The sequence below is a fragment of the Cydia strobilella genome, chromosome 10 (genome assembly GCF_947568885.1).
Source record: "Cydia strobilella chromosome 10, ilCydStro3.1, whole genome shotgun sequence".
Taxonomy (NCBI): Eukaryota; Metazoa; Arthropoda; class Insecta; order Lepidoptera; family Tortricidae; genus Cydia; species Cydia strobilella.
This window is the reverse complement of record NC_086050.1, coordinates 11,210,289-11,237,593: the sequence shown is the minus strand read 5'-3', so window position 1 is coordinate 11,237,593 and position 27,305 is coordinate 11,210,289. Positions and strand designations below refer to the sequence as shown.

The 27,305-nt window shown below is 38.4% G+C and overlaps 2 protein-coding genes across 2 annotated transcripts in view; one reads left to right on the top strand and one right to left on the bottom strand.

The window, feature by feature from the left end:
- LOC134744602 (trace amine-associated receptor 8b) overlaps positions 1-18,335 on the top strand; it is a 65,456-nt gene extending 47,121 nt beyond the window's left edge. Inside the window, exons 2-9 of the mRNA XM_063678466.1 lie at positions 467-910; positions 990-1,115; positions 5,669-5,785; positions 11,712-11,851; positions 12,235-12,409; positions 16,211-16,339; positions 16,932-17,057; positions 17,713-18,335. Coding sequence (XP_063534536.1) covers positions 692-910; positions 990-1,115; positions 5,669-5,785; positions 11,712-11,851; positions 12,235-12,409; positions 16,211-16,339; positions 16,932-17,057; positions 17,713-18,183 — 1,503 coding nt within the window. The 5' untranslated portion in view covers positions 467-691 and the 3' untranslated portion in view covers positions 18,184-18,335. The remainder of the gene's footprint in view (positions 1-466; positions 911-989; positions 1,116-5,668; positions 5,786-11,711; positions 11,852-12,234; positions 12,410-16,210; positions 16,340-16,931; positions 17,058-17,712) is intronic.
- The window catches only part of LOC134744939 (mucin-5AC-like), a 403,822-nt gene that overhangs the window by 57,786 nt on the left and 318,731 nt on the right, over positions 1-27,305 (bottom strand). The window lies entirely within an intron of this gene.

Here is a 27,305-nt window from a genome sequence, read left to right as displayed (position 1 = left end):
TAAGTAATTAAATGGTAATTTAAAAACGGAAATGCATTTGTAACATGATATAACGGTAACAAACATCCGAATAAAACATATTTCGTTCAAATATAAACTTCATGCATGAGGCTAATTAGCTTTTTTCTGTTCGAAAATAGTAAGAATTGTTTATGTTTTGTTAACTTACATTTTTTTATTAAAAAGTGTTTCCAAAAATATTTCAAGTACTTATAAATAAACTTAAATCAGGTCCACAGCGGACGAGACAATTTATTACACTGATCCTGGCAGGAAGACAGTGAAATTGATTCAGTATCTTAGACTTCCCGTTTTTTCCAAGTTTTATTATTCCTTAACAACGTGACGAGAATGTTTTATAATTTTGCCTCGAGATAACGATTTTGTATTCTAAATTGACATTGTATTTTTTAAATGAATCACAAAGAAAAATTGGTGTCTTTAAATTTAATTTTGTTTGTTATAGGTACGACAACAGCGGATGAGAAGGGGTCGATGAAGGGTTGGAAAAATAACTAAGATTTACAAATCTACAGATAAACTTATAAACATAAAATGAGAATTTAAAACGCACTATCAAAAGGAAAGACGAGTGGATAAACGCCGATGAAACTATAGATACTAGTGCTGCGCATGTGATCTAAATGCCTTATTCAAGAGAACTGTGCGCTGCTAAGAGCAGGCGCCGACTATGTTCGACTCGACCAAAGGCGCCTTGCTCGTAGCGCCGTCTCTCGTCAACAGTTCCTGCTGGTTCAACGGCAAAGGCTGGCCTACCACGTTTCCCGCTCCAGTTGATATAGTCAAAGCTTTTTTCATATTCGCTCTATCTATGGGCATAGTTTTCGCAAATCTAGTTCTTATCTGCGTACTTAGCAATAGGAGGTATATCAAGTATATCGAAAACCAGGTAAATAATTATTTGTGCAGTTAAATTTAAGTCTTTAAATAATAAAAGTATCACGTATTAAATTACTATATTTTTCCAGCCGAGGTATTTGCTGACATCCTTGGCTCTTAACGACTTGTTCACGGGAATCTTGGTAGCTCCCGTGGCCCTACTTCCAGCGCTTTACAAGTGTTGGCCCTACGGCGAAATCTTCTGTCAAATACAGGTGAGTACTCAATTTAGAAAAAGTTCCCTCGCTATTATTATCATCTTTTGGATTTGATTGAACTGATAAATCGAATCGTAAAGGGGAAAGTGTTGAAATAGGAAAAATAATTTTCCATCAAATTTTGAGAGTTATTTAATCCATTTAAAGCAAGGTAGAGGCTACGTTGTCCCTGCTAAAACTTTATTTTAACAAGAGACGAAGAGAAAATGAGTAAAGTTGCTACTTTGAAACAGAAAAAAAAGTTTTCAAAGAGGCAAAGTTAAACGGTAATCGGATACTAAGGACAGTATTCAGTACCGTGACTTTTTTATTACATTTTCTGCTTATTATGTACAAACTTTATATGCAGACTTATTAAGGGCGTGTTTTTGTGGATAGGTACTAGTGATAAAATCGATTCGACTTTGATACAAACTTGAAATTATCGGAATATACAGTAGCAGCCAAAAATCTATCATATTGCTATTTTTATGCAGGCATTCATTCGAAAATTAGTGAAATTAGACTTTATATGATATAAACAAGATTGTATGATCATCACGACCATATACATATATATGTATAAGTACTTACGTCCCACTGCACGTGGCATTAGGCAGTCTCGTTAACACAATGTGATGCGGCTTGGGATCCACACACATTAATGTACGTTATAAATATTGAATTTCTTATTTGAAAACACGCAAAAGCGAATCTTACCAAGAATAAAACCTAGATGGATCGATGTTTCGCCCTCGTTAGCCTCTGGTTTAAAAATTAAATCAAATCATTACTTTACAATTTAATACCCACCGGGCTACCACGAAAATTCGGGCAAACTAATTATTTTTAAAAAGAACCCCAGGTTGATCGAATTGTCGTTTTCATACGTCCCTATATTGTAAACTTCATCGAAATTGCTAAAGCCGTTTTTGAGAAATTACTAGAATAATGATGTAAATGTATCTGAAAAAATATGATAGATTATTTGCCGCTACTGTAATAAATATAAATTTCAAACTTTAAGCAATTTATCTTAATAGCTTTTGAAGATGCGGAAGCATTTTAAGTGTTTGAAGAGCGATTATTAGGGGTGTAGGCGCCGATCCGCAAACAATAAAGTTGGTAAAACTTGTGATGGCGGGCTGCGCTATCGTCTAACTAGTGATGTGCTGTGGGCTTAGCACAGGAGCGCTGCGTAATCTCGCTCGTGAGATAGACTATGTACATGTTTTTTCATACTGTATTAATTAGAGAGGGATGGGTAATAGACTATCTAGCGGGTGGGATACTGTCACGGCGCTCCTGTGCTAAGCCTACAGCAGGAATACTTGCGGTATTGTATATACGCACTCCCTTCATCGCACTCGAAAACTCAAAAAACACAATCTAATTCAGAGGACAATATATGATACACGTATCTAAGTAAGAGAAAAGAAAGTTAAAGTTATTGTATGTTACTAGTCGATTGATTCTCTTGAAATGAAATGAAAAATTTATTTATTGTGTGTTGTTTAGGTTACATAAAAAAAGGTCATAATAGTACAGTATCAATTCTATAAATGTCACAATGTAATTATATATAAAATAAAACATAATAGGCCTTAATCCAATCATTAACATTTGTTGATCAGCCATTGCTTTGTCATTTTTCGAAATGTGTTGAGATTCATGTCGTTAAACCTATCTGGTAGCTTATTAAATATTGCTATGCACATCATGTACGTATTATCGGATGTCAGCTTGCGCATGGCTTGAAAATTTTATGTTTGTATTGAGACCTAATTATCCATGATGATAATTCCTCTGTAAGCTGAATAGAAAAAATAGTTTTGGATACAAATATACAAACTTCCAGTATATATAAACAGGGCGCTGTTAGCATTTAATATTTTTTTTAAATATATCTGACAAGAATCGAGTCTTTTAAAAATGGCTCTAATATATCGTTTCTGGATTAATAGTACCTTATTCTTTGAGTGAAGAATTTCCCCATACCATACCGAATACCATAACGAATAGTGGAATCTGTATGACCGTGGTAAGCAGTAATGGCTGCTTGAACTGAAATTAATCGGCTAACTCCTTAAAGCAAAAACAAATTTATTCAATTTAGAGCATATGTCCTCGACATGATCATGCCAGTTACAATTACAGTCTATGTTTATACCTATTTAGAAATTTGTTACAGACTACTTCTTGGATTTGCTTCATATGTCTTTTATATGTTCTAAATTCAACTTTTGACAAAATATTAAGTTATCCCTAGTTGGTATTTATTGTATTTCATATATTTATTATGCATGAGTTCACATGAGTGAAATTAAAAATTGCGGCTTCTCTTTGATGAAAATGATATACATAAATATACAATTTTGGTTTGAAATAAACTGGAATTTTATATCATTACGATTTCCTAGGAACTATACAAATACGAGAATACTTACCCTCATTTGGGAAATATTCCCAGGAATGTCACATCACTGGGCTTGCGCTATCGTGTAATGGTACACGGTGACCGAGCACAAACTCGCTCAAACTCCAGCGACCAACTTATGCCTTCCTGTCGACCCACTGACGAGCGATTCCGTTTTATTGTACTTTCGGGGCTTTACAGATGTAGTGCATAATTGTTTTCCATCGTATTTTTAAGGAAACATACGAACGTGTCATGCTATTTCAGTCAGTCTTAGTACAAAAAATACTAAGGTTGACTTGACGTTTCCGAGAAAATACGATGGAAAACAATTATGCATTACATCTGTACATGCTATTCTTGATGTCATTGCTTACGAGACAGTTTAGTATCCGACCGAAGTTTCGGTTTCGGCAGATTTCGGCATAAACATTTGTTTCAGCTGAAATTAGAGCAAAACCTTACCTTCCTGTTCCGGTTGGACACTAAATCTTAATAGCGGAAATACGTGCCCTCTTATCATTAGATTGCCGATGAATTTGTTTGAATGCATCTCCTGTCGGAGCGTGTGTATGAAGGTGGCCAAAAGACATACTTTCTGTATGACGTTTTATCTTATAAAATTTAATCACTGTCCGTATCTCTTTCTAACAAGCGTGGCTATTAGAAAAATAAGCAAACAGAAACTTACAGGTTACAGGCTCGCACACAAGCAAGTCAGAATATTTGTGTGTGCTCACAGATGTAGATATTCGCAGTGGAAAAGGTTTACAAAAGTTATTGTAATAATCCTTGAACAGAACCACACACACCCTAGGTGATTTGTAAGAATGGCTGCCTGAAAACAGTTTTTATTTGTCTGGACATAGCACAGTATAAAATTGTCTAGCTAACTACCTATAACAAAATCAAGTAAAAGTAATTAGCTTCACAAACTATACACATTAGTCAAAATATGTGGCTTGGCCGTTTCGCTACCGTCTTATGGGCGTAAGGTGAAAAATGTATTCACTATACATAATTTTTAGGGTTCCGTACCAAAAAGGTACAAAAGGAACCCTTATGGTGCGACTCGTACGGTTTTGTTATACAATAGTTCTTGTAGTAACGAAACCGCCAAGCCGCATATTTTGACTAAGGTGTAGAGTTTGTGAAGCTAACTTCACAACAACAAGCCCAAGGCATAAGCTCTAAGGCTTATAGAGTTAGAAGCTTGGCTTGGCTGGCTTGAAGCTGACAAGAGATCTGATAACTTTTTGACAGTGCGAGCCTTATGGTTTCGTCTTGGCAACATTTTACATGGAAATGTTTTTGGTGGGATTTCACTTATTTTTGTAAGTTGCTTATGACAATCTTCCATCCCTTAATTTAAAGGGTTGGGGGTGATTTACTAAAAATCCTGAAGTACGTATCTGGGGGCATCTTTTATACAATCTGCTTTTTACTGTTGTATTCCCCATACAAACTTCAAGCCCCCTTTCCCCCTAACGTTTGAAAACTATTCTATATACTTCCCCATAACAAAAACTATCTCCATACAAAATTTCAACTAAATCGGTTCAACGGTTGATTCCCCATACAAGATTCCACCCCCTTTCAAATTTCAGCTTTCTAGGACTTAAGGAAGCACCCTAAGAGTTTTGATGATCATCAGTGAGTGAATCAGTAACGAAATCGTTTTTTTTTAGATATGAATAAAATCGAGTAAGAGCTATGCATTTGAGACTTTTTATGTTTGATAAGTCCACTATTTAATTGACATCGTAGGTATATCGTATCCCGAGAATTTTGTTGATCTGGTATAATCCAAACTCAAGTAATAAGGGTACAGAAAAACGACGAAGCGCTTCGAGAAAAGGTAGGTAGTGCCCTTGCGCTTCGCTTTCCTCGTCTTGGCGGGGGCACTGCTGTGCCCCCAGATATATTTTAACTTACCACTCCCGCCGCCCTTTGGTCTTTTGGAGGCCGTAGGGTTTCTCACTTTTCAAAGTTTATATAATGCAAATTTTACAAATAGAGGATAAAGAGCAACCAGCGCAACACAATAAAAAACGAACGCTAATATCATGGTATTTAATGCGGGAGTAAAATACCCGTGCTGGTTTAATTAATATGAACTATGATTACATAAATTGATCCATTTGAATGTTCACAGGCCTTATTGAGAGGAGCAGTAAGCCAACAGAGTGCTGTTATATTAGTCTGTATGGCTATCGACAGATACCTCTTTCTGCTACACCCAAATACCTACCAAAAACATTCCAGTAAAAAGGTAAGTTGATTCCTATTTCATTTTGATGAAACAATATGACAGTACCTACTATAGCGAAAAATTACATTATTATTTGCGAGAAGTTGGTAAGTAGGCCAAAGTTAGTTGATCTGTTTCGAATAGTGTTAAAAGTGACATTTCTTCAACCAAAAACGACACTAGCAAATCAGTATCATATCGGAAACAGATTGAATAACTAAAACTCGACTCAAATTGGTCTATAAGCATTAAGTACGGTCAGGGCAATTATATGTATAGGGATAGTTGTAGCTTCTTTGGAAACACGAGTAGTGTAGAGGTGAAACTCAATTATATATAATGTTCACAAATCAAATATTCTATTGTTGCCCGCCACTAAAGATAATTTCAAGTACTTTCAGACACAATGTATATTAAAATGTGCTACAAAAATTGTCTTTGTGAGTGTCCAGCAACAAAAGCAAACCCGTTTCCAATTACTCTAAACATTTCAGTTACGGTTTAAGCCTCGTTAAGCTATGTCGCAGTATTCTTTTAAAACTGGGCTCAAAAAGAAAATACTAATCTTGCTCATTATATTGGACCACGCCGCGTTTGTTACCTAAATAGCATTTTGTTGTTCAAGAATATAAAAACCAACAACACAGTTTCTCTGTAAATCGCCCGACTCTAACAAGACTTTGGCATCTAAACACCATTCTTATTTTACTAGGTATTTCCACCACAAAGTTTTCAGGCTGTGCATTGTGAGTTCAGGCTGGCTTAGGTTTTGTATAGTTTTATTTGTAAGACCACTTTGTGTTCGTCTAGACACATTCATAACTTGTGGACTTTGAAACAAATCTACGGAGAAACTTACCGACATTTGAAAACTTTCAAAAGCCAGTCGTAATTTATTTGAGTCGACCGCTTGTAATGTATGTTTGTAATGACATAAACAACATAGAACAAGAAGCAGGCAGCTGTTTTTAATTAAAATTTATCGAGGTTGCTTTAGTAAATATAAAAGATATACACTTACGATTCTGTTTGCAATTCTGTAAGAGCGTACGTGGTTTTCTTTTTTTATCAGAAAGGATTGCAAGCTCCTGCTACGAGTTTTAGGGCTTTTCATTATAGCTATTTTCCTAAGTGACAAAGCCTACACAGGTATAAACGTTTTGACAAACAGTTTCTCAAGGTTGGTACGTATTTTCGTGTATGTCATTTCAGCATAAAGGTGACTGTCCGTTTGTAACTGCCGCTGCACTGCAGTTGCGACGTTACGCGGTGCCGCATTACTGTAGCAGCACGACTGCGGCTGTTGCGGCGTGCAGTCGCGACAGCGTTCGTTGATGGCTTGTCAATGTCAAGTCATATAATGTCAGACGTACAAATAAAATACTAATTTACTTTTGTATTTTTACGTGAAGAAGCGAGTGACGATAATGCTACATGCTACATGAAAAAGAAGACCAGTTTGCCTTTCTACAATTTATTTCTTTCTATCCTTTCCTTTCTAATGAGTCCGACGAAGGCAGCTACGCAATATTAATAAAAAATCTGATATTTAATGGTGATCCTTTATTCAGATAATTCAACATTGAATGAGACTTAATAATTGACGAAATACAATCAAATTACTCAAATAAAATTAATGCAGAGGAAAAATTATTCTTAACATTAAGGTAAGTTCACAATGTGAAATTTTCTTCCCCATCCTCTTGCCTAAATGCGTGACCACCGCACACAGCAATCCGACGGAAACGGGACTCATGGAGTTCGTGATATATACGGGGGGAGTGCGCACTTGATCCACCTGCATCACGTATAGGTACTCGGCCGTCAGAAAAGTGCGGCTGGATTTAGAAGTCTGTAATAAACGTCCCCTCAAAACCATGCCAGGTAGGCTCTTTTAGCAGGCCTTTTATTGATTTCTGCAAAGTGATTCGTGGGTTCTGGAGATGACGATGCGACACGTAAGAATAAAATTATCCAATGGTGGGCAGGCAGTCGTTCGGTGTTAGCAAAATATTACAGATTTATCTTTCTAAGTACCATATTAAGCCAATTTTACTTTCCTTAGGTACCAAACAGTGAAGTATGATGAATAAAATAATTTATAATTTACACTTCATATTGTCCAGTTGCAGGTGTGAATGGGCGACGGCACTCTATGATATGACCGCACCATCCATATAAAACGTCAAGTTTTTCAAGGAAAAATTATTCTTAACATTAAGGTAAGTTCACAATGTGAAATTTTCTTCCCCATCCTCTTGCCTAAATGCGTGACCACCGCACACAGCAATCCGACGGAAACGGGACTCATGGAGTTCGTGATATATACGGGGGGAGTGCGCACTTGATCCATCTGCATCACGTATAGGTACTCGGCCGTCAGAAACGTGCGGCTGGATTTAGAAGTCTGTAATAAACGTCCCCTCAAAACCATGCCAGGTAGGCTCTTTTAGCAGGCCTTTTATTGATTTCTGCAAAGTGATTCGTGGGTTCTGGAGATGACGATGCGACACGTAAGAATAAAATTATCCAATGGTGGGCAGGCAGTCGTTCGGTGTTAGCAAAATATTACAGATTTATCTTTCTAAGTATCCATATTAAGCCAATTTTACTTTCCTTAGGTACCAAACAGTGAAGTATGATGAATAAAATAATTTGTAATTTACACTTCATATTGTCCAGTTGCAGGTGTGAATGGGCGACGGCACTCTATGATATGACCGCACCATCCATATAAAACTTGACGGGCGAGACAAGAAATCCTTTATGAAGAAATATATTTCCCTCGCCTTGGCCGATAGAAAGAACTTTTAATAAATTAATTTGAATAATAAATGGTTTCCTCGTGTTGGTGTGAAGAATTACGTGTTGCACTGTAACACAGTTTGTTTAACCCTCATGCCTTGAGACCTCCGCAACTGTCAATATTCTAAATTTTAAACCATTCGCTTCTCTCGTGGTTCAATTTTGTATCGTTTCGTATGTTTGGATATCAATATGTTACCATGAGGTATTAAATAACATCTTTGCCCCTTGTAATAAAAATAAATGATTGCTTCTTTTATTTAGCTCAGGAATGGCTTTGCAATGACAAAATGAGAAATTGTCACCATAAACGACATTATATAATATGATATATTACAATACAATTACAGTTGCCAGGAATATTTGGCAACTATTCGGTATTTGGCCACTTTGCCGGATATTCGGTATTCTATTTGCCTCTCTATCGCTCGTGCCCTGTCGAGCTTATAGCTATCCTCGCAAAACTACGAAAAAATAAAAGAACAGTTTATTTAATGAATCTATAAATAATATCGTCGTATTATTTGAATCCCTAAATCAATAATCTCAAAATACGCTAAATTTGTGAAAGCTGATTCCACAAATCTGCCTTAAGTTATATACCTTAGTTTTATTGGATGTATATAATGTACAAATTTCTAGAGAAGGCGGAGAATGTAAAGTTATAGCAAGAATAGTGCCTGGGCGTGGGCATAGATTTAATAATATACTATACAATTATTTTCTGGATCAACAAGAGTAGAACCTAAATCAACTTCAACTGAATGCTACTAAACAAAGCCCTCAATGTCAACCTTACGTGCAGAACATGTTGAACATATAATGTATACACTTTTTTGGGAAACAGGTTTTTCGTAAATTAATAAAAAAGTAAAAAATAAGACATGTTTTATTTTTCACAACTCTTTATTAACTTTAGTTTTGTCCGCCATGACCGTGATATCAGCAGCTTGAGCCTTGAACTGCAACTTGTAGGTACCTGGAAATTAGAAATTATCTTTTCAGTTTCATGTTGTATTTTGAATATAACTATGTATTTTTGTATGTATATGATTTATTGCTTGCAAGATGGTTATAAGTTACATATATGTATGTCTGTTTGTTGAATTTAACTTCAAATCAGTAAAACGGAGCTAGTAGCGGACAAGCTGTGTTAAACGGTTTGTCTTTAGATATTCTGGCCACATCATCACAGAAAATAAATAGGTAATAGTGACCCGACCACCAAAATGGACTTTTAAATATTCGTAGTAAAATAATATTAATTTTATACTTACATCGACGTGATCCTCACAGCAATATTGTGTGTAACACTTGAAGTATTCCATTCCACATTTTCATGACAACACTGTCTTTCACGTAGGTCTTCGCGGACTATAATTTTTGTAAATCATTCCCACAAGTGGAAACATGGTTTTTGATATATTAAGCAATCAAAATCTACTGTTTAGGTATTAAAAATTATAAATCAAATCGTAAGAAACTAGCGGTTTAACTGAATTTTTATATTATGACAATTGATGACAATGACATCTTTGACAATTACGTGAGTGACGGATTTATTTACTATGGTTCGATAACTTTTACTATACGATGACATTATTATATTCAGCCTCGCGAGAAGGTCAAACTAAGGTCATCAGTATATTTGTTGAAATATCTTCAATCCTCGATTATTATATCGCAGCAAATGTCGGAAACTGTTTAAAAACCTAATATCTCGAAATGGTTTTCGAAATAGAACATTAAAAAAAAATGAACAATCCTAATTAGAGATTGGATTTTGCAAGTAGTGAGTGAGAAGTGCGACTGTGTGCACGTTTTCCCCCGCAAAAAATGGCAGAACGATTTGTACGGTAAGATATCGCTTGGGCTCCTCCCTTCCGACGTGTCGGAAGCCGGTGTTGCTCGAAGGGTTTGCCAGACTATAGTTAACTTCCGAATTTGACACTCTCTTTTTCGGACCTATCATTCTAGTTTCCTAACTGGCTCTGTGATACTCGTATGGCTCAATATAGATTAGCAAAAAAGTTTACAGTAGTACTACAGTCGCCATCAGATATGTCGGAGCGACCGAGGTGCTAAATATATCTGAACATGCACTCTAGCGCCTTGACAATAAAGGCGTGTTCAGATATTTGTGAGCTCCTTGGCTGCCCCGATATATCTGCGATATATGGCGACGGTACCATCGGGGTTGTTTATCCGTGGGTGTAATAACTCCTTAGAACGTAGTGGTTATATCCTCTTTGCTTAAAACTACTAATATCTGTGATCAAAGACAATTCAGTGCAGGTGACAGATTTGACGTGCGGTCTGTAGCCGCAGTTGCAATAATACACCAAATACGCAAAAATGGCCATGCTACGTGCAGTCGGTCTTGTCATTCATTTTACTATGGAAATTGACAATAACACCGACGTGTCGGAGCAGTAGTGCAGCTGCGGTCGGGAAAACGTTAAAATCACCATATTACGTGCAGTCGATATCGTCATTCATTTTACTATGGAAATTGACAATAACACCGACGCGTTCAGGCCGCTGCAGTAGTGTCGGAGCAGTAACGCAGCTGCGGTTGAAAATGGACAGTCACCTTAAACGTGACGTTCGGATGGCGACTGCACCTGTATTATGGTGACATTCGGATGTCAACTATCTGTCGCGATATTATTGCGGCGGCGTTGATGTTGCCGCTGTATCTGTCAATTTCCTTGAATAGTAATGCGCCGTTGACAGAATGTCACTTTTACTGTTGTGAATGTCTGCTGTGGCCTTGTCCGGGCGCTGCCACTGTCAATTTCCTTGATAAAACGAGTGACGTTAGTAGCCGCATTACTGCCGCAATTAGGTCTTTCAATCCGTCACTCATTTTATCAAGGAACTCGATAGTGACAGCGCCCACGTCAAAAAGCAGCTGCACTTGTCATTCGAACGTCACCTACTCGCCTCGCCGTCAGTAACGACCGGGCTCATGTTATTCGTGAAACTTTTATTTTCCAGTTTGCATATTTGAAAAAAAGTTTTACGAGTTAAACTTCACTTTGCTTGACGGTGACGTCGGTGACTATAGGCATATCTGAAAGTTGGCAGCGACGTCTGCATATAACCTAAAACTTTCTACTTACATTTTTATTTTTTTCAGGGTTGCGTGTTAGTTATAAGCATTACGTGGATCCTGTCCGTATCACTCTTCGCTAGTATGGTGCTACCTCGCTCCGGGTACTATTTCAACTCCACGGGGCTTATGGCCTGTGATGTTTTTCACAGTAGAGTAGCGTTCAGGTACATTATCGATTTCACTTTTTACTCTTTTTTGAAGATTTTATCTAGTTTTATAAAGAGATTCTTTTGAATTCGAAGGAACATTTTTAACATAATTAACATACTTATTGTAATATAAGTCTAGTTATTATACTTCTATCTTAAGTAGTTCGTGTATTAAATCTCGGAAAACATATCATGCGCTTCACAAAAACCTTTGTCGGAACCTTTGTCACGGAACCTTTGTCGGGCGACAAAAAGCCAAATATGACTGCGCTAAAACTGCGGGGGTCTTTTGCCTACTCGCTTTTTTTTGCGACCACTTAATAAATAACACATCTCGCCCTAAAGTTTTGTATTTATGTATACCTAGGTATATTAATTACTAAATGCATTGCTTGTAGAATCCTGTCATGCTGCGCCTACTATTTCCCGACGACCATGGCGCTGATGTACTGCTATGGGTCCGGGTTCCACGTGAGCAAGAACCGCAGCAAGTGCGTGCCGGACCCGGTGAGACCTAACGGGATCCCGCCGCCGTGCACGAAGAGCGCTCTGGACAGTCATGCGGTCACAGTGGTAAGATATTTAAAGTGACCCCACACTCGTCTTCTGGACGTCGACGTCTAGTCAACTCCATGGCTGCTGCTCGACGCAACGTTGACGTAACTGCGCAGCGACGCCATTTTCCATAGAGCTGATAAGACGCCCTGATGTGATAGCCCTTAAAGGTACAACAATGCAGCAGTAACCCTGCTGGTGCTAGCTGAATCCGAACGGTACCTTAAGAGACATTTGTGGCGCTCCGTTTGAATGGGGCGTAGATAAGTTGACGATTACTTCGCAAAGCGTCACGTTAAAGTCCATTTGCCAACACATTAATCACCATAACTGGCATAGATATAAAGTCACTTTGCGCGTGTTCCTCTTCAACAACTGACCTAAAATATGAATGAGTGTAAGTAGGCTAGATGACGGATACTGAGGAGTGAAAACAGACTTGTGTGCGAGTTTTGTGTTTGGGTGAGCTAGTAGAAGACGACGAGAAGAACGACGAGTATTTGTATTTGTTTTTAGTATTTGTTGTTATAGCGGCAACGAAAATACATCATCTGACGGACAGACGGATAGACGGACAGTGGAGTCTTAGTAATAGGGTCCCGTTTTTACCCTTTGGGTAAAAAAAACCCTAAAAATCGATCTAAAACTAAGTAATTAAGTCCGACTCACGATTGACTGCACATTTCTAATAGATTTTCCTGACATCTATAGGTAAAGAACTATTTTGTGTATTTTTTTCAAAATTTTAGACAGTAGTTTTGGAAATAAAGGGTGGGGGAGGAGGTATTGGTAATTTTTTTGCCTATTTTCTTGAATAACCTCTAAACTGTTTATCCTAAAATTATTAAAAAAATAGATTTGAGGTTCTTACAATAACCTCTTCCATTTGATATTTAACACGATATATTAAATAATTACACGGTGTAAACTCACTTGTTTTAGTCACTCGCGCGACGTTTCGGAGAGCCTAGGTCTCCTTTCTCAAACACTAACAGTGCGAGCACGATGGCCGTGTATCGTGTATCGCGTACTGCCGCGCGCCGCGTCGCCCGCTGTGCGCGCGTCGAGAAATGTCAACTTGTATGTGTGTATAATTAATGTTAGTATATCTCACAACAGTTTAAATTCGATTAACACGATATAGTTTGAAAAACTTTATTTTTTAATTTTCTATTACCCCCGAAAAGTGGCCCCCATGTTTAAAATTCATTTGTTTACGTTACATGTCCGTCTTTGGGTCACAATTGTCACAAACTTACATACGTGTACCAAATTTCAGCTTAATTGGTCCAGTAGTTTCAGAGAAAATAGGCTGTGACAGACGGACAGACAGACAGACGCACGAGTGATCCTATAAGGGTTCCGTTTTTACCTTTTTTAGGTACGGAACCTTAAAACTACTATCTACAATACTATAACATTTAATAAGCAATAAATATCTTGTAAGTTTTGTAGCAAAAAAGAGCAAACAATAAATATTTTTTATAAAGCAAATGGCATCAATAAACTGAATACCTACGACTTTCTATTGTTCCATTTTCCCTGCCTTTTTGCTTTTCTTTGGAGTGCCCAATTTCGTTGCCAAGGCAATGTTAGTTTAGAAAAAAATGAAGCAAAATTTTACTTGTATTTTTGTAATACCTTTGAACTTTAACAGTACTCTTAAATGTTATATATACTACATAAAAATGATTTAAAAACGGTGATAATTATTCTCCATGTACAAAATCCTATTAAAGATTATATCGCTAAAAGTAATTCAAACATCTTTAACTGTCATTTTTTTACATTATTACCGAGTATTCACGTCAATGAACAAGGAAGACTTAATTACGGCAAACTTCTTTGCAAGGTTTCCTAACATGAACAATGTATTTAAGTTTAAAGGAAATCCTCGTTAAAAATAGAAAAAAAAAACATTATTTTAGGATAACGACTAGTATCCACACTAAACCATGTCGTGTAGTGTTTTTTAGGGTTCCGTACCCAAAGGGTAAAAACGGGACCCTATTACTAAGACTCCGCTGTCCGTCTGTCCGGCCGTCTGTCTGTCTGTCTGTCACCAGGCTGTATCTCATGAACCGTGATAGCTAGACAATTGAAATTTTCACAGATGATGTATTTCTGTTGCCGCTATAACAACAAATACTAAAAACAGAATGATATAAATATTTAAATGGGGCTCCCATACAACAAACGTGATTTTTTGCTGTTTTTTTTTTTGTAATGGAACGGAATCCTTAGTGCGCGAGTCCGACTCGCACTTGGCCGGTGTTTTAAGCCTTAGCTGGCTTAGACATAATTCGTGAGGTGTTATAATATTTCGCAACTTCGTTCTTTGCAAAAAAATTGGCTCTCCCATAGAAAACGTCGACATCTGATCTGCCAAAATGTATTTCGGGGTTGGTAAAAGTTGTTCAGTCACCCATACCATGCTTACATTCATCTCGCAAAATATGGCTAAGGGTTGAAAAAATGTTCTGTATACGCCGCCGTGGGCGGGAGTGACCCGACAATTTTAACCACGCATTCCTGAGGTCATAAGGAGCAAAAATTTTATGTCTTTTTTTGCGTTTTCTTCACACGACACGTTATTTCTTCGTCACACATTCTATCAAGGAAATTGACAGATGCAGCGGTGGCAATCACGACGCCTCAACAGTAATGCAGCTGCGTTACCGTTGCAACATCATTGTTAAAATGAGTGACGTTTGCCACCGCATAACTGCCGCGATTTAGACGTTCAATCCATCAGTCATTGACACGGACAGCAGCGGCATCAACGTCGGTGCCCCAGTAATATTGCAACAGTAGGTACCTAATGCGGCTGCTTTTGAAATCCGAATGTCGCCTTTACTCGGCACTAAAGGATAATGACGCCGTAATATGTACGACTAAGTGCCAGTTGCACCATCCGCACTTGACAGACCGATCAACGTCACCCGCCGCGCCCCGGCGGTTTACTATGTAATGAAATGAAACTTTCTATACAATAAAATTTAGCGAACTCTTTAACGATGACAAACAGTTTGGTGAAGTTACATTTTAGATGTCAAAATAATGTAATTTTGTTATCTTTCGCCCGTACGTCTCGCTCGCGCCAATACATGTACGAGTAAAAACAAGTGAGCGAAATAAAGGCGCAAACGATAATAAAATGACATCACAATGTAAGTTCGAATTGACCTACAGGTGACAGTGATCGCAGTCAGGCGTAGTCTTTGGTAGTGTAGCTATCGCTGTGTGCTGTTGCATTGCTACATTATTTGTCACTATTAAGCTTAAAGGATGACTCACGTTAGACCGGGCCGTGACCGGGCCGGAGCTTCCGGCGCTTCGTTTTCTATGGAAAGCATCACGTGATCACCTGTCATGTCATAGAAAAGTAAGCGCCGGAAGCTCCGGCCCGGCCACGGCCCGGTCTAACGTGAGTCATCCTTAAGTCTGCGTCGACCTTCCAGTAGCGCCCTCATTGGGAGAATTGTATTTTGTAATAAAGCAATTAATTTATGTATAAATCAGTATATGTATTACTATTGTTGTCCTACTGGTTCCCCAACTTGTGGTCTTTGTCACATAGTTTTATTTTGCTTATTTTTTGCTTTATCACCTAAACGGAAAAATGTGGCCACCATTCAGTGCAATCAGTAGGACAACAATAGTAATATACTGATTTATACATAAAATTTGAAAACACAATTCTCCCAATGAGGGGGCCACTAGCAGGTCGACGCAGTTTTATGCTAGAAGAAGGTCGTAGTCTTGCATAATAAATACAAACAGCTATCAATTGATATATTCAATGGTTTTTTATTGCAGATCCAAGCACCAGCCCGACCTCACAGTGTCAGCACATCCCGAACCATGGCCGCGATGTCTTTAGGATTCATTGTAATGGTCACCCCCGCAACTATACAAGAGGTCGTAGCAGCGTGTACTGGTTGCAAGGTATGAACTGTACCTATTTTACTAGTGGCTTGGACATAGGACAAATTGGGACATGTCCCAGGAGATAAACCCCAATTTAGTCTGTCACAAATTTCCTTTCCCATGTCAACCTTTGAGTAATCTAATCATAAATCAATTTGTGTACCTATGCTGTAAAGAGTGAAGCTTTTATCTACTCAACGCCATTATGCCGCGCTTAAATAATGAAATTTTAAAATTAATTTGCATGATCGATTTCCCAGCTTTCTAGCACTGTATGTACTTAACCAAATTTTGCAAAACAAAATCATACGTTTCAGTAATAATATCTGGGAGACCGAGCTTTGCTCGGAAAACATATAAAATCTCAAAAGTGCGCGTTATCCTAGATAACCTAGCTGGATCGATTTTTCGCCCCCGAAAATCCCCATATAATAAATTTCATCGAAATCGTTAGAGCCGTTTGGGAGATCCCCAATATATTTATATATATTGTATACAAGAATTTCTCATTTAAAGGTATAAATAATTGCGTTTCAGTAATATTCTTTTAATCAGGCAATGTAACTTGTTTAGTAAATATTAATTTTCTTATGCATTTTTCTCAACGCAGGTTCCACCGACGCTAGACTTTATTGTGACTTGGCTGGCCCTTAGCAACAGCTTTTGGAATCCTTTTTTGTACTGGCTTTTAAATAGTCACTTCAGAAGAATCAGCAACGAGTTACTCCAGTATTATGTAAGTTGTAGTACATTTGGTAGCATTGGCTACCCTCCATAATATCGCCACAAATTATAATAATGGTTATATTAGAAGGGTGGCGATATAAGTGCATGTAGATACTGTTATTTCCGAAATGTCCACAATCAACATCACTGGTCTTGAAATAAATTTTAGCAAATGTGAATCACAATAATATTGAACAAAACTTCAACGCCCTAACTCCGAACATAAATATATTTAACAGCGAGTCACTTTGTTGCATCCTAGGGTTTCCTATTTTCGAACTCTTTTTCAAATTATATACAAAATTCAATTTCCAAATTCAAATCTATTCTAACCGCCTTCCCGAAATAAGCCTTCTTCATTCTTAAATTTTGCCTTTTTGTCCCTAAATTGACATACGTCATTTGCTGTAGCCCTATTTGGAAATTCGAAAATATTATTTTACCTTTAGATGACCTTATCAAGTCAACTACGAACGAGTCGAGTATGAACTCTTAAGTATTAGAAATAAAGTAGAATTTTACTAACGTAGGTACATATCCATTGTTCTTGTGTTTTGTAAAAAAAATTGGGGCGATAGAATATAAGTATCAGTTTAAAACCCATATTCTTAGACTAACTATTTGGTGTTTGATACAATTGGTAAACTCAGTTTGTCTTATCACAGATTTGTTGCCGAAGATCAAAATCTTTCGGCAACTATGATAAACCGACGGGCTGTTGTGGCTCCCCAATCACATCCGATGGCCGACATTCGAAGGGAGAGTTCGAAGGAATAGGCGAAAAATATTGGGGCGAGATACTAGAACGCACGGTATCATCTACGTCTCTGCATGCTATTCAAAAAGCATGCCATAGAGATCCCCTGCGGTGCACTGGATCCTTCAAAGGATGCCCAAGTAGTGTGTGTAAACAGGACCCAAGATATTTTGATGTTTGTGGGCCTACAGATTACAGACAGTTTGATAGATCAGCTTTTCAAATCGAATCATGCTCAAGACAATGTAGACTTAAGAATTCAGACATTTGCCTCTTTAGACCGGCACCAGAATTTGAATGTGGCAGGTCGCGGTCAAATTTAAGCTTAGATGAAGGAAATTTCAACAAAACTTGCAATGGCAGACACCCAGAATTGTGAGAGTTCCGACAATGCCCGGTCTTCGGGCACAGGAGCAACAGTATAGGGATATACCCAGGGATAGATCACTTTAACTCAAATATCAAGTGGAAGTTTGATGACTCTCCTGATGTTGACGAAGATATGCAGACTTTGGAGCAAAACTTGGATAGAATACGAAGTGTTAGTTACGATAGAAGTTTTAATACATTCGGTATAAAAGAAGACGAGCACATGTTGGAAGTAGAAGTAAACGATGTCGTGGACAACGATTCCGATGAGAATAGGGAATACAACAGTTCTCGTGAAATGTCTGATGAAAAGAGTGATTACAGTGTTACAAATAAGTTCTCGCGCACTTCATCTCTCTCAAATAGAGAGCTCGATATTATAAAGGAGAGCTCGAGAAGCTCCAGTGACACTGAAGTGACGTTAACGCGATGACTTCCGAGAGTGACTTTCGACAGGGCGGTGAATGTAGTTCACTTGCAGGCGACTGTTGAGAGACCTAAGTCCAAGCGCAATCTGTCGATAAAAAGATATACGTAGTAGCTCGAATAGATAGAATTGTTGCAGTTTTAAATTTGTGGACCATTAGATTCAGGTCTGATTTATGTACTTAAATTGCTGAATTTGTTGTATTCAGAACGTTGTACAATTAATTGAAGTATCAGTATTGTATAAGGTTTCATGTATAGAAGGACATTTTGTATTTTTTACTTTTTGTAATAGTTGTTTAATCGTAGATTATGATTATATTACTTTACAAACTTATTCTTACTTGAAATAAAACGGATTGTGATGTCAAATATTCTAGTCATTAACTTTGTTAATTAGACAAAACGTAATAACTATGAGCATGGGCGTAGCCACGGTGGGGCAAGGTGGGGCAGTTGCCCCACCCTGATCTCTGACCGCTTATGGTCTCTGACCGGAAAATTAAATATTAATTTAGGTAATTTAAAAATTACTCCGCGAATCGATTTCTCGCGCCTAAACATGCGCATGTTCTGTTTCTCTTATTTTCCTTATGTTTTGTGAGAAAGCCACATAGTGCTTTCGGTAGGGGGTGTTTAGTAAATGCTATATTAACTCATTGGAAGTAGCGACGGCTACTGGCCGGTCACAAAAGAGGTCTTGAAAAACATAATAACTGACGACGTCATCGTGTCATAAAAAACGTGATCAGAACCTAACGCGAATGCAAATAATATTCAGTAAAAACCCTCTTAAAGTGCTCGAAGGAATACACCAGGCATCCTCCAGCAGAGGCCTCTGCCAGCAGCAGACCACAAACCCATCCGGTAAGCCCACCTAAATCTATTGGATTAATATACGCTAAAACACCAACTACAGTCCACTGGCTTTACGCCACATTTTCTGGTCCTTCGAGCCGGATCTTAATTTTCTCTAAATTTTGACCACAAACCCATCCGGTAAGCCCACCTAAATCTATTGGATTAATATACGCTAAAACACCAACTACAGTCCACTGGCTTTACGCCACATTTTCTCGAGCACAGAGATCGTGTCTTTTATAGTTTATAGTTTTTTGTCTATTAGAGTTATTTGCGATTTCCGGACAAAGTTAAGGCCAGTCCAGACGGGAGCAATTTTTCCCAATCTGATTAAATTGTCTGATGAAATCAGGTGGTGCGGACGCAAACGCCAATATGGCTCGCTGATTTCGACCACCGATTATGACCGATATTACTGAAAAAATTGAGGTGCATACACAAGAATACCAATTTATGACGCTAGTATTCGCGTTTGCGGGCATTTGTTCAATTTAGAACGCTCAAATATTTAAAAAATAAAAAATATTTAAACGATTAAAAAATGCCCCCCAAATACTAGCGTCACAAATTGGTTTTCCTGCGTCCGCACCCCATTTTATCGGTAATATCGGTCATAATCGGCAAGCCAAATTGGCGTTTGCAAGGCCTGATTTGACCGGACAATTTAATCAGATTAGGGAAAAATTGTCTCCGTCTGGACAGGCCTGAAGTTAGATTATTTACAGGCTTTTTTTCTTCCTTGTTAGTACCTATTAATTATTAAATCTACCCTAGTCTTGTGCTATTCTCACAACTACAAGATAGTAAGGAAAAAAAAATGTTTCTGTTACTACTGCAATCAACCCCTGGTTTACCAATAAAAATAAACCAGGGTTCGAAACAAAACAGCCTACGTACACTAAAACTAATAATTGAAATACTCCGTAAAAGTATCGACTCGAAAAAAAATCTTTGAATCGTAATATGATTTGCCTTATGGGAATATAGTTCAGATCCGGAAACCGCTTTCAACTTTTAGTATGTTATTTAGTATTGGGTTTCCAAAATTGCCGGGAGACAGCGGCGCCGGCCATCTACTTCAGCGGAATGACTCCCGCCTCTTTGCGAATATTCCATATTGCTCCCAAACTGCATTGCACATACACACGTGGGGTATTAAATGAAAGCCAATTAAAAATATTCTATATTTAATTCCTACACTGTAGTAGTTTAAGAGCAATTTACAAAAGAAATGAAAATGACGTAAAAAAAAAACGATTATTTGGGTTTTACAACCAAACCAAAAGTCGGACGTTAAAGCGATGTACTACAAATACTACAATATTAAAGATGATGTCTCAAGCCATACACAGATCAAAAAATCAAAATCAGACCAAAAATGAAAAAAAAAAATTATACCAAAATACAGGTATTTGCCAGAATAACTGCATTAAAGTATAAAAAAATCTAAATTGGTCATTTTCAAGTTTTGGAGACCCAATACCATGCCCAACAACATACTAAAAGTTGATGGCGGTTTCCGGATCTGAACTATCTCTTCGACCGTTTCCCATAAGGCATAGTACTATTTATCCGCTCCTCTTTCCCCTAACATGTATTTAAATATGGATTAATGATTTTTTTATTTGCAATAATTATTTTTATGATTTTGACCCATGTTCTTTCACGGATATGCGTTAAAATTGTTAAATAACAAACGAAATCGTCAACACCATCTATACGACAGTAGGCCAAAGCTAGTAGCGCCCTCTGAGCGAGAATCAAATTTTCTTGATTTTCGAGGCACGTTTTTTCCTTAGACTGTATCCATCTATTACGGAGTTATATCTATCTTTGCCCTAACCCTCACTCTCCTGTAGATCGAAAATATTCGAGCGGTTTAACCGTACCATGTATGGTAACAGGGTACGGTTGAAACAGCCTCCCCTACTTCTGCCCCACCCCTTAAAAAATGCTGGCTACGCCCATGACTATGAGTAGGAAATGTTTTAAAATATTGTTTAAGACTATGAAAACTATGTTAATTTATCTTTCTCCACTAAGCTTGTACATATACAATAAGACTGTTTGAACGTAATTTCTATATTCAGAATCGCACAATTATACTTTTCTTCTATATATGAATAATCGTGAATAAATTATTTATGTCTACCTAAATGTTAAACTGGCAAAGGAGAGAAATAAACTATTTGTATTAAAGGGACTGTATTTTATTACCGAAATTTCTTTACTTACATAAATACGAAGCGTCAGACCAAGCGACGCAGAAACTAATTAATAGGGAAGTGGACATCAGCACAACGCGCGGCAAAACATAAGGGAACGAAAAAAGCGGCTTAGTCTTTTCGCACAAAATTCCAAATCTCAACTTTCCAGTAACACAAAATTAAAACTTACTGTTATTTTCTTTATCTGTGTAAAAAGACACATTTAAGGCTGGTGGGAAAAGCTGGCCTAGTCGTTAGTGACCCAAAGCACGAGGTCCCGGGTTCGAATCCCAGTAAGGGCATTAAAGGATGACTCACGTTAGACCGGGCCGTGTCCGGGCCGGAGCTTCCGGCGCTTACTTTTCTATGACATGACAGGTGATCACGTGATGCCTTCCATAGAAAACGAAGCGCCGGAAGCTCCGGCCCGGACACGGCACGGTCTAACGTGAGTCATCCTTTATTTGTGTGTTTATTCATATATATTTATTTGTGTATGTTATCCATCAAACAATTAATTGGTGATATACAAAAGTCTGGATGCATTGCATTTTTAGAGCGGGCTTACACTGGATTGTTGACAAATTGACACAAAAAAAAATATTTGGATGGCGACTGCAGCTGCGTCACTGCTACAGTGTTACTGGTTACTGGTAAAGAGTTACGCTGCGTCTTACGTAAGCGAACAACTCGCGAATGCGAAGCGAAGCGGCGCGGCGGGCCCACGGCGTTCGCGTTCGCAACGAGATCGCCCACTTAGGACACTTCTATAGGTATCAAAGGATTGATTCACCCCTCGCTGCATCTCTTCGCTTCGCGTTCGCGTGTTGTACGCTGTACTGATATCTACGTAGTACGCTGCGTTACAGCACCAGGAAATGGGATATGTCACTAATTTCATCAAATATATTGTGAGTGACATTCACCCGCGTCAACGCTACAGCAACTTTACGCTTACATTGCTTACGTCATTCAAAAATGTTTCTTCGCCAACCTTGTAAATAAAACATGGTATTAACGCTAACTCTGCTAAAAAATAAAATTGCAGTGCAAACTAGGATATCTATGACATATCAGTTTATGTGTTTTTTATGGGTGAGTCCAGAGGTTTTACAGCTTCGAGCGTAGTGCGCGACCGTAAATGGTTTGATGTTGGGTATTCTGCTATCCGGACTTATCCCGGGGCGGCTTCATCAGTATCTTTATAACCGTAGTTGGATTTTCAATCTAAGATACACGTACTTAACAAAAATGATGGGGCCGATAGTTGGTGAAACTACAGATCTCTGGTAAGTTAAATACTACTTATAGAGAGCATTAGATTATGATCAATTTAAGTCATCAACGACTAAGAACCAATTGACTAATGAATACACAGTCCGTTGATACATACTTATAATAAATATGTTTTTATCTAAGCATGGACTCAGTCCATACTTAGATAAAAACATATTTATTGTGAGCACTTTAAGCTTACTTATTTCTCAATGGCAACGTTTAGAATCAGGCGCTACTAGCTAGAGTAGCGTTTTAGAAAAATTAAATTTTAACACAGCTGTTTTTACCTGTCTGGTATGTTATGATTTAATTTAGCTGTCTAGGCACAGTGTGAAAAGTAACAGTGGACCGACGACGCCTTTGATGTTTGCGTAAATGCCACCACACAAGAACACAGTTAATTAGGGTTGTCACAGACTTTTAAAGCCTGACCAGTAACAGAATATATAATAGTACTAGGTAGGTAGGTAGTAATATATGATCATTGTCAAGAGGGCGCTGTTGTTTTCACGTATAGGGTGACAGTTCATAGGGTGATAGTATGAAAAAATTAGTTCCAGTGAAATTCCGCAACATGGCGCGTGATCAATGATCATGTATTCCTGCCGGGCTAGCACATGATTAGACTACCCGTCCCCCTTTAATTCATACAGTTAGCAAAAGACGGGTAGTCTATCTCGCGGCAAGATACTGTCGCGTCAATCATGTGCTCGTACAGGTCAGGCTTTACACAACTGGCCAAAAATTACAACTATTTCAAATAAGAAACGCTAACCCTGTAAGTAGTACCGAGCTCCTAACAATGGCGATGTATGCATATGCACCTCGGGTGCGCGCGAATCGCGCGATCTACACCTAGCCCCTCGCACCCCGCGCGATTGCCCTGTCTTCGTTTGGCTTCGTCGAATGATTGTATTGTTTTATAGACTGTGGTATGCAGGTATGAGGACTGCGTGGATATTAGTGTTGACATTATTATTAATCCAATTTTGATGAATAAATTGTTTCTGGTGATCTCGCTGTAATTTGATGTCAGAGTAATCTTTATGGTCCGGACACAGAGGGTACGGTTTCAACAGACTTCCAAAAAGAAAGATATTCTATAGGTACACGAAAAAATCTCTTCTCTAAACTTTTATATAATAGTCTTTCCTTGATAATTTAATTCAGCAGAAAAGCAAAAATGAAGACTAAAAGTACTACACAGTTCTTGGTCGATATAAAAATATTTCTACTCGCATCTGTGCTCTTTATTGATAACCGACAATAGCTTGCGCTTGCTTTAAAATGGTACAAGCATTTCTCGAGTAACACTTATTAAAGTTGCAGTGCGCCGGCACTAGCAATTGCTGAACCTGATGTTAAGAGTTTTCTGTTCAACGCCATTCCCTCTTTAACGTAAACACTAACAGAAAATCGATTTAATCAGATAAGCGAAAGCGAAGAGTAACGTAGCGTCTTACATAGGCGAACAACTCGCAAAGGCAAAGCGAAGCGCCGTGCCGCATCGCTTCGCGTTCGCGAGTTGTTCGCCTACGTAACGCAGCGTCTTACGTAAGCAAACAACTGCGCAACGAGATCGCCTACGCACACTATAGGTATCAAAGTATTGATTCACCCCGCGCGGCATCACTTCGCTTCGCGTTCACGTGTTGTTCGCCTACGTAGTACGCTGCGTAAGACGCTGCCTAACTGGGAAATCGAAGAATAAATACTGACTGGATGAGTTCACGGTTTTATGTGATTCCCGCGTCGTTCCTTCTGGCTTGTCTTCACGCGTTAATAAGTAGTATCTTACAATTTAATGGTCGGATTTACTTTGCAATCATATAAGACTTATGTCGTATCGATTCTAAATACAAAATGGCACATTCGCTAATGCGCCCATTATTTATACATTCCCGAAAATACTTTGCCGTCCTAATTTTAATACCATAAAAGGTTTTTGCATTAGCTTTAAAGAAAATGAATAGGCTGTATTCAGTATAGCAATTACACTTCTTGGACTTTTATCATAATTAATTTCATAAATGTTTTATAATAATTGCACGTAAAATCAAATGATCAATTATTAACGATCAAGTAATAAGTATACCTACAAGTAACTAAAGGTGACGTTCGGCTTCAGTCTGAACCTTATACTGCTGCAGTATCGCAGAGCGACATTACTGCCGACTGCATAACTGCCGCTTATGTCAAAATCGATGTTGCTGTCCGGAATTTTGACTTCTGGGGCAGTAATGCAGTCAGCAGTAATGCCGCGCAGCAATGCAGCAGTACTGCTGGTGCAGTCTAAATTCAAACGTCACTGACTATTACGAGCGACTGTTTGTTCCAGGTGTTGACATGATGCAAACCGCCGCTTTCTATCACCGCACCTCTCGCTATCGGCAGGGTGTTCATCCTCACACCCTAGCACCTAAACGGTCGCGTACTGTGCGGTTTAAGAGGAATTTCCTCCCGCGTACGCTTCGGCTGTGGAATGAGCTCCCTGCCGAGGTTTTCCCGAGGGGCTACAGTATGGGGTTCTTCAAAAAAGGAGTGTACGGGTGCAATATCTGTGCGTGTAATATCTCCGGTGTTACAGGCGTCCATAGGCTACAGTAACTGCTTACCATCAGGCGGGCCGTATGCTTGATTGCCACCGACGTGGTATAAAAAAAAGGTGTCTCCAGAATTTATCTCAGGCCGCGGAGACGCGTTCTTTTAGCCGCAGCCGTGCCGGCTGCGCGAACTGTGTCGCGAAAGAAATCGCCACTGCCGCGCGCTCTCTTTCTACCTTGGCGTCAGCACCGGAATGCGATCTGATTGCATGGCGATGGGTGGCTGTGAGAAACGAATGCTTGAGGTTCTGTGAGGTGATGGATGCTAGGCCCTCGAGTGTAACGTAATGTTTGTTATCCGTGTGTTAAATGTAATGTAATACTTAGTGTAATGATTCTATGTTGTTATGTGTTAGTTTCATGACGTATTGGTTTACTGTAAAGTCGTGTAAACGTATTTATAAATAAATATATAAATAAAAATGAAATGATACACACCTCTATATTGTAGGTATGTACTTTTATAAAAAAATAATATCCCTACTCGTTTTCATTGTAAACAAAGTCTTATGAATTTCAAAGAAAAAGTCAAACGCATATAAATATTTCATTGTGGTCAGAACGCGAATATAATGGCAAGTTCTGCCTCAGAATGGGCCATTAAACACTCAAGTGTCGGGAGACGGCGTCGATATTACACCTACGCACTCACTGGCAAGACAATACACAAGATGGCCATAAAGGCTGCCGTGCCAGAAGAAAAGATCAAGGCAATTGTTCATAAGAATTTCAACTCCCTATAAATAATTCTTAATAGTATTGTTCAGGCATAATAAAACGTCTATCGGCTACATAATTTAAATGACGCGGGAACGGACGTCCTTGCGCCGACCGCGCGACTGTCACGCCACTCTCCGGTGAGTTCCGCGTTCCGCCCGTGGCTAAAAAGGGAAACTAGTCTCAAGTCGCAAGTGTCGCAACAGAAAACAAAACACGGGCGGCACGTTTTTGCTGTCGCGGAAAAATGGTTTTATTGTGAAAGTAAGCATAAATTTTAGGTCTGTGGTGAAAATACTATGTATCAAAGAGGATTATAATAAGATAGAGCGGTACTGTCATAGTAAATTTCGTAACCACTGTAAATTCACTGCCATCTATCGACGTACTTTAAAACTAAAAATGAAGATTTATAAAAATACATTAAAATGTATTTAAATATGGATCAATGTTTTTTTTATTTGCATTAATTATTTTTATATGATTTTGACCCATGTTCTTTCACTGATATGCGTTAAAATTATAAATAACAAACGAAACCGTCAACGCCCTCTCTACGAGAGTAGCCCAAAGCTAGTGGCGCCATCTGATCGAGAATCAAATTTTCGTGATTTTCGAGGCACGTTTTTTCCTTAGACTGTATCCATCTATTACGGAGTTATATCTATCTTTGCTATACATATATACAAACCCGTGACGGTTCTGTGTTTGTGAATTAAGTGTCAAGGAATTCGGAACATTAAATTCAAGCACCAACGAGAGCGGGGTCTCTCTGCCCCATGCCCCATTGAAGCCGGCTTCGAGGCGGTTAGCAACAGGTAATTACTGTTATTTGTTTGTGTAGTTGATGATGTGTATTTGCCGGAACATGGGGTTTGTGATAGAATAGTTATTAACAAGTAGTGTATATCTTGTAAAAGGTGTGAATTTACTCACACCAGATAAATGATAACTGACATGATACCTCGGAAATATAATTTTAGTACCGGGTCTACCTATACAGTTAAATTTTCCCTTGAGTCCAAATTAAGGTTACATTC